This window comes from Balaenoptera musculus, chromosome 9 (assembly GCF_009873245.2).
Source record: "Balaenoptera musculus isolate JJ_BM4_2016_0621 chromosome 9, mBalMus1.pri.v3, whole genome shotgun sequence".
Taxonomy (NCBI): domain Eukaryota; kingdom Metazoa; phylum Chordata; class Mammalia; order Artiodactyla; family Balaenopteridae; genus Balaenoptera; species Balaenoptera musculus.
Genome location: NC_045793.1, coordinates 33,569,826 through 33,583,387, shown reverse-complemented (window position 1 = coordinate 33,583,387; position 13,562 = coordinate 33,569,826). Strand labels below are relative to the sequence as shown.

The following is a 13,562-nucleotide window of genomic DNA, read 5'->3' as shown; positions in this document are numbered from 1 at the left end:
GGTTTTTTGTCTGAGCAGCTTCGTGATGGTCACAGCATTTGTGGAGAGGAGGACAAATAGGAGAGGAACAGATTTTCAGGGTAAAGCAGGGATTCTGCTTTGGCCGTGTTAAGTTTGAAATGGCCTATTTTACCTCCAGGTAGAGGTATCAGGAAGACAATTGGGTATGTGTCTGGAATTCAGGGGTGAGGAATTTGGGAGTTATCAACATATGTGGGAGTGAAAGCCATGGTACTGAGTGAGATCATGTGTGTAGAGATGTAGATAGAGAAGAAAGAAGGTTAAGAAGTGAGCCCTGTGGTCTCCAACATTGACAGGTTGGATAGGGGAGAAGCATCCAGTGGCTTCTGAGAAGGAGCACCTGGAAATATAGGAGGAAAACCAGGAAAGTGTGATACCATGGAAGCTAGGAGAAGAAAAAAACTAAGAGTAATGGGAATGGCCTGAGAGAGTTAAGGACCAAAAAAAAGTGGACAGGATAAGGCACCGATGGTCTTAGTGAAATTAGAGAGGAAGTTTAGTGTGAGTAATTGTGTAAGATAACTAGAGATTGGTACATTCTGGTCAGAGAGTTGCATAGATGGGACACACTAGATGTCAAGGTCTGGAGTTTGGCTATGACCTTGGGTTACTTAATTGCAGTAGAGGGACAGTCTTTTCCTTAGAGACAGTAAAACAGTTGAGAATCTTGGATACTAGGTGGGATGTTTACATGGACTGTAATCATCTACACTGAGGGTAGGACTTGAGGTTCAGAGTGAGAATATGGAGACAGGTGCCAAAATCTTTAGTGTATGAGGATCTGTTATCTGGTAGAACACACGATCAAAGGATGGTGGCCGGTGCTGGAGCATTATGGCGTGAGCTTCAGAGGACCAGAAACTGCTGCCCCAGGGCTGAGCAGTAATGGTCTAGATGTGCTTTGGGGAACTAGGAGAAGCCAGCCCTACATCCTGCTGGTACACATAAGTTTTGTGGGGGGAATTAACAGAAGCAGTGAACTCAGGCTCATGTTCTGTAAATAGCTTATGGATGTGTTGGGGAATTTGTATATCATGGACTCAGGTTTCAGGAGGATAGAGTGGAAAGACTTGGGGAGGAAAGAGAACCCTGGAAGTCAAACTGATTACAGAGCAGTGTGGGGATGAATGTCAGAGGTTGAAGTACTGACCTTCTGCCTGTTGCTATAAAAGAATCTTTCATAACTGTAAACTTTCAGCATGACCCTGTTGTGAGATGCCTGCCAGGGAGAGTATTTGTTAATAACTGTGCCCTAGATAACCAAATGAGTTAATCTTCTGACTAGAGTTATTTACCATTACCCATGTGAATGTGGAAGGGTGTCTGCCAAACACAGTTATTGTGGTTTTGGCATAAAAAGTCCTTTCTGACAGTAATTGTTGGCCAGTATATTTAGCTGCTCCTTGAGGCCACTCCTGGAACAGGAGAGCAATGCCATGTCATCACAGAGGGAAGGATGCTTATCGTCCTGTTTTCCGTTACCGGGCCTTCTTCCAAGCCATTTCAAATATGCATCAAATTGTTCAGATTTGTTCATGATTTCAGGGCTAGGGCACAGCCCTGTTTGAAGCAGTTGAAGATGATAAAGAAAATGTTTTACTCAACGTGTTACCTGTCAGTTTTGAGGAACGTTATAAATCATTCTTTTCCCCAAGACAGGATGAGGCTGACTTCTTCCCTGCCCTCTTCTCCAGCTTCACCCTCAGGGTTCTTGAAACTGCAGTTTACCCTAGAGTTTAGAGTAAGGAAGTTTTACAAATGTACAATAACATAGATCAGACAGTGGTGCTATCAGATCCTTGCTTTTGGAAAGAAATGTTCTTAGATGTCTTAAAGCGAGGTAAAAAAAAAAAAAAGTGTCACTGAGAAAGGTAGAGGTTGAAGAAGAGAATCTTTGAAGATTCCTAAGGTATGACCAGGGCTGTCCTTGTTTTATCTTTAACGGATTGAGTAACAAATGGAAGAGGAAGTTTTATACTGAAAATATTTTTGTTAGGATCTGTATAAATGCAAAGCTCGTCTCGTTCACTAGAAATTTTTAAGGAAAATTTCCTTCTCTGTAATGAACTGAGCATACTTTTGACAAGAAAAGTAGATAACTATTTAGGTAACCTTCCAGCCCTTTGAGTTTTGGGGTCATACCGAGCTGTCATTGGATGATTCACTGTCATGCTGACAACTGTTACTTTCCTCTCCAGTTCTCAGTGATGAATGTATTTACATCATGTGCTCAGTTCAGTGAAGAACTAGTTAACTGGTGATTTAACTAACTGTCCATGCATATCATGTATTGGTCATGTTACTTTGCAATAGATGCAGCTTAATATTTTCCTTTAGATTAGATCTGAAAATGATGTTTTCTTATTAATGTATGTTTAAGCTTCTCAGGACTGCATTTTATAGTGGTCTGTGTAGCTGGAACTCTCATGGGCCTCTGAGGACACTGGTAAACAATTCATTTTTCCCTTTCATGGCCCTTAGTGTCAGTAAAAATCAATGACAAAATAATAAGCATGCAATACAGAGTGTCTTTTCTATTTTCTGTTTATGCCTTTATTTGAAACTGTAATTAAATGATGTCAAACTTGCAACTATAAGAAAATAGTATCTGCTGTTTGAATATAATACAGGCCAAATTCTATAAACTTTAATTAGGCCAAGCTTGCATTGAGCTCAGTAGGAATCTGGCTGAGGATCTCTTTTAATTACCTCTGCCTTAAAATATGTAAGAATTTTCACATTGCTTTTCTCACTCAAAGAACAATGCATGGATAGCTAAACTAATAAAATGTTTAAATAGATACAAATCAAACTTGAAAAGTTTAAACTGTTGTTTTCATCCTGTAAGTCAGCTGAGAAAAAGCATACAGATTGTAGTTCTAAATTATGTCCATAGAGTATTTCAAATCCAGTAAATTAACTCTCCTTTTTTTTCCTATTTGAGCTCATAAATGTTAACCTCAGAAGTGCCTCAAATTCTTCCATTGAAATAAAGTTGAACTGACAATAGCCAGATGATGTAAAATTGAAACTGAAATTCTATCCTTGGCCCATCCCATGTTCTTCCCCCTAGGTATTAGAGGAATCATAGGAGAGTTAGTGTTTTCATTGTATGTGAACTGTAATATTTGGGCAAAACAGGGCATATAAATTTCTTACTGCCAGGAGAAAGCAATTACCAGCGCAGAGAAGATAGCTGGCAATAAATAAACAGAACTATGCTAGATAGGACCTTAAAGATTTATTTAGAATGACTTAGCTTATAGAAAACAGGCCTTTATGTTTATCATATGCCTTCATTCGAGTTTCTTAGTAGAAGGGCTAATTATGTCACCAAACTATTTTTTGTACATTATTTCAAAATAAATAAATGAATTGGGATATGTTATACCGCGCAGTTAAACCCCTGAAGGAAACTTAGTCGCACACAGCGAAACAAACAAATAGCGCTTTGAAAATGCAGTGTATCTGGTGTTAACATGCAAGGATAATGACTGACATTTATCAAGCCCCGGATTGTGTCTGGGTGCACTGTGAGCTAGGTATTATCCTCATCTTGCAGATGAGAAAAATCAGCTCACCTGGTGCCAAGAAACTCCACTGTCCCTGAATGGGAACCCGATCTATCTGATTCCAAAGGCAGTGGTGCTCTAGACTTTTGTATACCACCTCCCCCATGTTGAACCCTTTCCAGCAGCCCCACTGATAGGTGCGGTGCCTTCTCTTTTATTTTGAAAACAATATGTCATGGGAATCTTTGTGGTTCTGGAGAGGAAGCAAGAAGGAATTTTATGACAGAAGAGTTTTCCTGTTAGGTGGTCTCAGCTAAGCCTAACCCTTAACCCTAGCTCCAACGTCAACCCCAATCCCAGCTATAAGGGTTAGAGAGGGAGGGACTTAGAGGCAATTTAACTCTGAAGCATCCTTCAAGGTAAGATAATAATTCTTACAGCTCTTCACACCACGTCTGTCAGCGGCCCTACTCTCTGGAACTCAAATGGAGGAAAATTGGGACTCTAAGATGTGGTTCATCTGGGATTAGCTATTATTATCTTGTCATCATTATCAAATTCAAGTGCAGTATATTAAAATCTATTAACTCACATTAATTTTGGAGGAAATTCTCTAAATGTTGTCTAATCAGACATTGCTAGCAATATTTTAAGGAGCTACAGAGTCAAACCCCCAACAGGAAGAAGTAATTTTGCTTCAAAGGGCAATTAGAAAATAGGAAAACAAATTAAAGTCTAAATGATAAAAATCGAAGTCTTCATGACTTGAGGAATTACAAATGAAAAGTACATCTAATGAGCTTCCTATGTTTGAGGAAGCAACTTTAAAAATGTATAAAAATTAAATATATGAAAAAACAGCCTCACTACCCAGAATTAATTATAAATAATAATAAATAGTAGTAAATTAATAATTAATGGTTTTTATCATAAAACAATATAAAGCTATAGACCCCATGTGACTACCACTCACACCATTCACCTCCCCTTAGGTACCAGCAACTTTGTTTTTTCAGTTTGCTTTCATATATTTCCATAAAATATACCCATAAACAATATGTAGAATTGTTTTGTGCACCTTAAAAAATTTAATTAAATGTTATATTCTCCAGTCTGTTTCTGTAGAGTATTTCTAGAGAACTCAAAACTGCTTGATATTTGTCTACATTAAGATATATTAAGCTTAACTCATTCCTTTTGCCTGCTGAATAGCATTTTGTCATGAGTAAACCTCATTTGATCTATCCATTCTACTATTTATGACAGTGCTCCTCATCCTGTGTGAATATCCCAGTATGCGAATCCTCAGAAATATGTATGAACGGGCTCTAGGAAACAGAGCTGGAAGAGGAAGTATTGGGTTGTAGAGTAGGCCTTTTTCCATTTTACTACAGTCTGCCGAACCAGCTGTGTGTGTGATATGCTATGTTTTTCAAATGTAATACCACTATAAAACTCATTTTATGAAGACCTTTTGTTTTTTGAAACTTATTCCAGTTAACCAGGGATTGGCAATTTAAGGCCTGCAGCCGAATCTGGTCTCCTGCCTGTTTTTGTAAGTTAAGTTTTGTTGGAACCTAGCCTCACTCATTCATTTATGTACTGTCCATGGCCGCTTTCATGCTGTAATGTCAAAATTGAGTAGTCACAACAGAGACCATATGGCTCGCAAAGCCCAAAGTATTTGCTCTCTGGCTCTATACAGAAAAAATTTGCTGACCTGTGAAATTATAGTATTACCTACTGTCACTCCGTTTACTGTTTTGCTTTTTAAATTATCTAATATTCAGCTACATAAGTAAATAAATAAGACGATTTCAGAATGTGATAGAAGCAATGGAAAATGGTGATGTGAGTGCAGTGATGACATCAGATAGGTGGTAGAGAGAGTCTGGGAAGATGCCATATGGGCTGAGACCCAGGAGATACAAAAACCAAGGCTCAGAGAGGTTATGTAATGTGTACAAAGTCACACAGGTAGTAAGTGGTAGAAGTGAGATTTAAACTCATGAATAACTCCAAATATAGAGGGCCCTTTGCTCTGTAATATAGCTGTCTTCATGTATTCATGCAAACACAATACCAAGCAGATAGGTAAGTGTTATAGCAGAGAAGCATAAGCAAAATGGTTTAGTTCTCCTAGACTTGGCAGGCCAGAGACAGTGTTCTGATGTGTTGAAATTTGGAATCAGTACTGATTTGAATCATAATCCCGGCACTAACTTGGCTGAATGACTTAAATTTGCAGCCTTCATTGTTGTTTGGTGGGGCGGGGGTGGGAGGGAGCTGTCTGTAAACTTGAGGAGGTTGTTTGGATGATCTCCACGAGCTCTTCTGGCTCTCACTTTCTATGATGCTGTGACTTTAGGAGGTGGCATTTGATCTGGGCTTTGGAGGGTGGGGTGATTTTGACAGGCTGCCTTGTAAATGAAGCGAAAAGGTATTCCAGGTGGTAAGAACAGTTTGAGCAAAAACACAGTGTCTAGGAACTGTAGAAGGAATTCCGGGGATGGTGTATAATAGTCTGATCCGACTAGGCTAGAGTTTAATCTGTAGAAGATGGGGAGGAGGCAAGAGGCATCTGGCACTGAGCTGAGGGAGGGCCTGAAAGTTATGCTTAGGAGCTGGGATACTTTTCCTTGGAATTAGAGGACTTAAAAGGTCCTCTGTCTTTTCTTGAGCATCCCTGTCCAGTGACCATCCTCTCTCTCTATGAAGTTCCATTGATGGAGACTTTGTAGACCATCTATTCATTTTCAGACAGCTCTAAGTATAAGAAAATTCTTCCTTACATTGAGTCAAAGCTTATGGGTTCTAGCTATACCTTTTCTAAGGTACAGATACTGAAAGTCATTGGAAGATTTTAAATGGTAGAGGAACATGTTCAGGGATATGTGACCCCAGGGCCTGAAGCAGGCCAGTGAGAGCACACATATGACATGTACCCCAAAGGAAGAGTACTGTTAAAAGCCTTTAAAAAGCCTTCCATTCATCAAATATGTGTTGAGCACCGACAATGGGTCAGTCAGTGACCAAGAACCTAGTGATAAGACAGAGTTCCTGCTCTCACACTCTTCCCAGGCTCATGGGGAAGAGGGACCAGCAGACCATTGTGACAAGGACTCTGGGAGTTTGGGGCAGGAGTACCTAACCTGGCAGATGGAGGATAAGAGGTCAGGAGTCAGGGGCGGGCAGGTAAGGGTTCCTGGAAGTTGAGGACCTGGCCAGATTGACCCAGGAGGCTGAAGGAAGAGCACCCAGGGAGAGGGAGCACACAGGTAGAAATATGAGTGAATGTGGCTTGTTTAAAGAACTGAAAGCCATTCTATGGCGAGATGTGGTGTGTGTCTAGTAAATGGCTAGAAGTGAGGCTGGCCGGTAGACAGGGACTGGTCACAAGGGGCTGTGTTTGCCATGCTAAGGACTTTATATCCTAAATTTGATGAGAAGTCAGTATTCTTTTTTGTTCTTTTTTCTCCCTTTTTATTGAAGTATAGTTGATTTATAATATTGTGTTAGTTTCAGGTGTACAGCAAAGTGATTTAGTTAATACAGATACATATATATATATATATATATATATATATATATATATACACACATATATATATTCTTTTTCAGATTCTTTTCCATTATAGGTTATTACAAGATATTGAATATAGTACCCTGTGCTATACAGTAGGTCCTTGTTGTTTATCTGTTTCATATATAGTAGTGTGTATCTGTTAGTCCCAAACTCCTAATTTATCTCTACTCCCCCTTTTCCCCTTTGGTAACCATAAGTTTGTTTTCTATGAGTCTGTTTTGTAAATAAGTTCATTTCTATCATTTTTTTAGGTTCCACATATAAGTGATATCATATGATATTTGTCTTTCTCTGTTTGACTTACTTCACTTAGTATGATAATCTCTAGGTCTGTCCATGTTGCTGCAAATGATATTATTTCATTCTTTTTTATGGCTGAGTAATATTCCATTGCATATATACCACATAGTCTTTATCCACTCATTTGCCAATGGACACTTAAGTTGCTTGCATGTCTTGGCCATTGTAAATAGTGCTGCTGTGAACATTGGGGTGCATGTATTTTTTTTAAATTCGAGTTTTCATCTTTTCCAGATGTATGCCCAGGAGTGGGATTGCTGGATCATATCAGTAACCCTATTTTTAGTTTTTGAAGGAACCTCCATACTGTTCTCCACAGTGGCTGCACCAATTTACATTCTCACCAACAGTGTAGGAGGGTTCCCTTTTCTCCACACCCTCTCCAGCATTTATTATTTGTAGACTTTTTGATGATGGCCATTCTGAGTGGTGTGAGGTGATACCTTATTGTAGTTTTGATTTGCATTTCTCTCATAATTAGCAGTGTTGAGCACTTTTTCATGTGCCTGTTGGCCATCTGTATGTCTTCTTTGGAGAAATGTCTGTTTAGGCCTTCGGCCCATTTTTTGATTGGGTTGTTTGGGTTTTTTTGATATTGAGCTGGATGAGCTGTTTGTATATTTTGGAAATTAAGCCCTTGTCAGTTGCACCATTTGCAAATATTTTCTCCCATTCCATAGGTTGTCTTTTTGTTTTCTTGATGGTTTCCTTTGCTGTGCAAAAGCTTTTAAGTTTAATTAGGTCCCATTTTAAAATTTTTGCTTTTATTTCTATTCCCTTGGGAGACTGACCTAAGAAAACATTACTACAATTTATGTCAGAGAAGGTTTTGCCTATGCTCTCTTTTAGGAGTTTTATGGTATCATGTCTTATATTCAAGTCTTTAAGCCATTTTGAGTTCATTTTTGTGTATGGTGTGAGGGTGTGTTCTAACTTCATTGATTTACATGTGGCTGTCCAGCTTTCCCAACACCACTTGCTGAAGAGACTGTCTTTTCCCCATTGTATATTCTTGCCTCCTTTGTCAAAGATTAATTGATCATAGGTGTGTGGGTTTATTTCTGGGCTCTCTGTTCTGTTCCATTGATCAATATGTCTGTTTTTGTGCCAGTACCATGCTATTTTGATTACTGTAGCTCTGTAGTATTGTCTGAAGTCTGGGAAGGTTATGCCTCCAGCTTTGTTCTTTTTCCTCAGGATTGCTTTGGCAATTCTGGGTCTTTTGTGGTTCCATATAAATTTTAGGATTATTTGTTCTAGTTCTGTGAAGAATGTCATGGGTAATTTGATAAGGATCACGTTAAAACTGTAGATTGCTTTGGGTAGTATGCCCATTTTAACAGTATGAATTCTTTCAATCCAAGAGCATGCGATAGCTTTCCATTTCTTTGAATCATCTTCAATTTCCTTTATCAATGTTTCGTAGTTCTCAGAGAAGTCAATATTCTCAAAAACAGTTTTTCCACCCCCATTTATAGAATGTACACATACTCCTTTTAAAAATATTACAACGTATGGTAAATATGAAGGAAGAAATAAAAATCACCTTTAATCTCACTAACCAGAAATAACTACTAGTAAACATTTTGTTGTTTCTAACCAAGTATGTTTCTATGCATAGATACAAAAGAAAAGCTTGATCTTATTGTGTTATTTGGTTTGTATCTTACTTTTTCTAAGTAATGTCATGTGTCTGCATTTCCAAGGCCATGCCATTAATAATTATTTGAGAATTTAGCTACTAATGACTGTATATCATAGCCCAATAGATGACTATATCTTATTTTACATAAATGTCTCATAATAGATAAAGTTTTAAGTTGCTTGCATTTTTCACTACTATAAATAATGTCGTGAAAGACAATCTTGTTTTTAAATTTATAGTCACATCTGCCTATTTCCTTAGGATACGTCCAGCCACGTCAGTGGTTGCCTTTTAAGCAGGCTTGAGATGGACTCAAGTGTGTTTATTTGAAAAGCCGTTATGACAGTAATGTGAAGGGTGGATTGGAAAAAGGTGATCTAGAAGCAAGCAGAGGAAAGATGCTATTTGAGCAATTTAGGCCAAGTGTAAGGGCATAAACTAAGTTATTGGCAGCAAGGTCAGAGAAAAGAGGAAATGATAGTGATTCTTAAAGTGTTTGCTTGTTTTATGTTTATGTATTTGTTTGCATGACAGAGCTTTCTTCGAACCTGATGAAAACTACCAGCATTTTTTACATATGAATTCAGGGGTTTAGGGACCTCTAAGGTGGCTATTGTGGGTAGGGCGAAGAGGTTAGTGGGGCTTAATGGTTCTTTTCCGAAATAGGAAGTACTACGGGGGAAAAACAAGTTTGAAGGGTTGGCGTGGGGAGGAGAAATTTATGAGCCCAGTATTAGATGGATCGGGTAAAACTGTCAGGGGGATAGTTTATAAGTTGATGTAATGGCTTAGGAGAGAGGTCAGAGCAGGATGTGAGGATGTGAGGATGTGGGAGCCATCCCCACAAAGGTGGTGGTATTGAGACCCTGGACACAAAAGTACCCTAGAGATGAGGGTGTTTATGTGAAGGGTACTTGGGGCATAACCAGGGAGACAACCTACTCCTAAGTAGCAGACAAGGGGGAAACTAGAGAAGGAGCTAGAAGATAAGTACGAAGAAAACCAGAAGAGAATGGTGTTGAGGAAGCCAAGAGAGACAAGAGTTTCAAGGAAAAAGTCATCAAACTGTCAAATGTTGTAGAGGTCAAGCAAGAAAAGGACTGGAGGGCGTCCACAGGAGCAATTTAAGTCACCTGGAAATGTGGAATGAACAGATTCAGAGGAATTGTGGGGCTGGAAGCCAGATTGTAGCTTGCAGTGAGGACTGAAGGGAGCTGTGGGGGTAGAACATTCATGGCTTTTTTCTAAGAGAGCTTGTTGTGAAGGGCTGGAGAGGGCCAGGTGAGAGCTGGAGTGAGATGGGGCAGCAGAAGGTTCACTTTTTCTTCTTGTTTATATTCAAGAAGCAAAGCTAGATTTCCAAATTGTCATATGACTTTGATTACCTCTCCAACATTTGCCATTTGCCATGTTTAAAATCCTTTTATTGGTGATTATTTTTTTGGACATGGTATACTCTGTCCAAGCTTCCAGCAAAAGCATTGCTGCCCAAACTCCTAGCATCTTACTTCAAGTTCTGTTTAAACAAGCCAAGACCTCCATGTTTGCTCATAGTCTCATTGGATTTTAATTAGACTTCCCTCTCAGTTTTTAAGCTTCAGCATACTAATATTTGGAGTTGCAGTTTTTAAATTACAGAATATGACTTGTGTCCTTGAAGTCTGACCTTTACCTGAAGAATTGGTTGAAAATGGTAAATGTTTAAATGTTGCAGGTTAGAGAATGTCTTTATTGTGTTGCCAAATGCTGAATGACAGAGAGATTTAATTCTAACAAGCACTAATTATAAAGGGAAAAAAAATCAAAAGATGATGTCAGCCAGAATCAAAGTGAACCAGAACAAGAAATACTTTTATTGGTTACAGAACATCAACAATGTGTGATACAGCCTTATTCACTTACTTTACTAGCAATGAAAATACTGCAGGCTGTCTCTAGGGGGTTCAGACAGGCTTATTGAAGACATAATCATTTTGATAGGTGTTATTCGTTGGTAATATGATGCTTTGTAGCTGCAGAAAGTTACTTATTTTTAGAGATATGCTAAATGTTCTTGGCTTTAAAAAAACAAAACAATATGGCAAAGATTTTATAACTTGGAAGAAGTGGATAGTCAATGCAATGTATCCACTGGTTTCTTGCTTAACAGTAAATTAGCCTATTTTTGAGTATTATTTCTCTCAGCACAATTGCTTTAAATATGTTGACATCAAAAAAAGAGGTATCACTATTTTAGAGGTCATTGTGTTATAATAGAAAACAGTTATCCATTTAGGAGATTAAATAGAGGATATATACGTATACATCAATACATACACACACACATATATATAAATAGGCGTGTGTGTGTGTGTCTTTGCTTTATAAAGAACCTGGTTTTCTTTTTCTTAAGGTGAGATTTATTTTTCTTGAAGATAAGATTTTACTCTGAAATTCTTGGTCCTGTCTTCTTTCTCTTTGTTTTCCAGTGAAATTCATTATTATATCTTTTAACTCTCTTTGGACCTCTCTTCCTCCCCATGCTGTCCAGAACCTGAGGCCATTCCTTTAATCATTCTTTCACCATTCTAGCCAGTTCTCTTCTTGACTTTTCATTGAATCTAATTCAGTCTTCCCAGGCTCAACCTCATCATTTGACATCTTTGCCACCGTACCTGGGCTGCTGAGCACTGTTAGCTGAAACCTGACAACAGTGCCAATTATAGCCTCTGTAAACTCATGGTCTCCAGTCTGTTAGGGCCCCAAGACGGCCTCTGCAATCCTTGATTGTTCTACACTTTCACCACTGTCTTCCTATTTCCTCCCTGCCACCTGTTCCCTCAGTCTCAGAAAATAATCTTGACTTCTGTTTTATTGAGACCGCCAGGCAGGAACTCCTGAACATCCTCTTCTTTTACCACCATTCCCTGTCACTACCTACAAATTTTCTTAACACATATCACCTTCTAGTTATTTTCCTACTTTTTCTCCTTAACTTGGTCACCAGGCTGCTCAAAAGAGTAGCGCCTTTTGTTTCTCCTTCTGCCCTCTGGCTTCCATCCAAAACTGCTAGCTGTTAACACCTATGAGATAGTTTTCAGCCTTCACTTTATTTGGCCTTTAAGGCATTTTAACATTATTCAGTACTACCTCTCAGTATGTTTCTCAGTGTTCATAAAAACTCCCCACTTTTGGAATTTCTCCCACCTTACTTTCTCACAAATTCAAAGTTGCCATTTTTCCAAAATAGCAGGAAAAAACTTAAGCATTTAATGCTTTACAACATAATAATTGATATGAATGCTTATCATTCAGTATTAATTATACTTCTAAAAATTACATTATACTTTTGTATATAATGTATAAATATAACAGTATTAGTTATACTTTAAAAAGATAAGAAACATATATTAATTATTGCTTGGTTTCTTCTTTCCTAGTTAATGAAGGAGTTCCCTCTCCTGAGCATGTTCAACATCCATGAAAACCTTTTAGAAGCCCTTCTGGAACTACAAGCATATGCTGATGTTCAGGCAGTCTTAGCAAAGTATGATGGTAAGTCCTTGGGTACTTTTATCTACTTGAGTATTTCCTCTCTTCTTGATGTATTTTAATGATTAGATCAGAAGGATCATTTTTATAGCACAGCACTTTGATAACTATCCTCTTAGAGAATTTCCACCTGATTTCTGTGGTCAGGAATCACTCAGAACCTCTGCAGGCGGCATGTACCTTGTTGGAACAGCACTGACTGTTTGAGCTCCTGCTGTGACCCCTCATCGGCTGACTGTGACCACTACCTGTTGGTTTTGTTGATCCTTCGAAGCAATAGAACAGCTGGTAGCTCTTGCTACAAACCTTGTGACAGTTCAGTAATATTTGAAGATAAGATTGTGGCCCTTTCATCCCAGGTCTTCTCCTCATTAGCAGAATAACCCCCATTTCTTCATATGAGAGGCGTTGCGGTCCCTTTGCCATTCTGGTTACTCACCCATGAGCACAGGATAACATTTTACCTCTCCTTAATAAACCAGAAAAATAAGCTGACATCTCCTAGATATTTGAAAAATCTTCTGCTCATATTGCCATTGTCTGTGAATTTACTATTTGATTAATTGTACAAAAAATTTCTGCATAATTACCTGCCATGACTTAGCTTCTGGAATCTCTGCAGAATTTCATACTATTCTGCCATATTTCATTAACTCTCTCCCGAAAATAAATATATTTGCTTATAAAATGGATATTAGGGAGTGATTACTTATGATCATTGTTTACTCTATAAAATATTCTTTCTTAAGTAAGCATCTTTAGTGCATTTAAAGAATTATTCAGGGGGACTTCCCTGGTGGCGCAGTGGTTAAGAATCCGCCTGCCAATGCAGGGGACACGGGTTTGAGCCCTGGTCCGGGAAGATCCCACATGCCGCGGAGTCACTAAGCCCGTGCGCCACAACTACTGAGCCTGTGCTCTAGAGACCGCGAGCCACAACTACTGAAGCCCGCACGCCTAGAGCCCG

The 13,562-nt window shown here is 38.7% G+C and overlaps 1 protein-coding gene across 6 annotated transcripts in view; it reads left to right on the top strand.

Annotated features, from left to right (window-relative positions):
- The window catches only part of ST7 (suppression of tumorigenicity 7), a 262,861-nt gene that overhangs the window by 194,309 nt on the left and 54,990 nt on the right, over positions 1-13,562 (top strand). For all 6 annotated transcript variants that reach the window (XM_036863758.1, XM_036863755.1, XM_036863759.1 and 3 more), the window contains one exon: positions 12,484-12,598. In XM_036863758.1, coding sequence (XP_036719653.1) covers positions 12,484-12,598 — 115 coding nt within the window. The remainder of the gene's footprint in view (positions 1-12,483; positions 12,599-13,562) is intronic.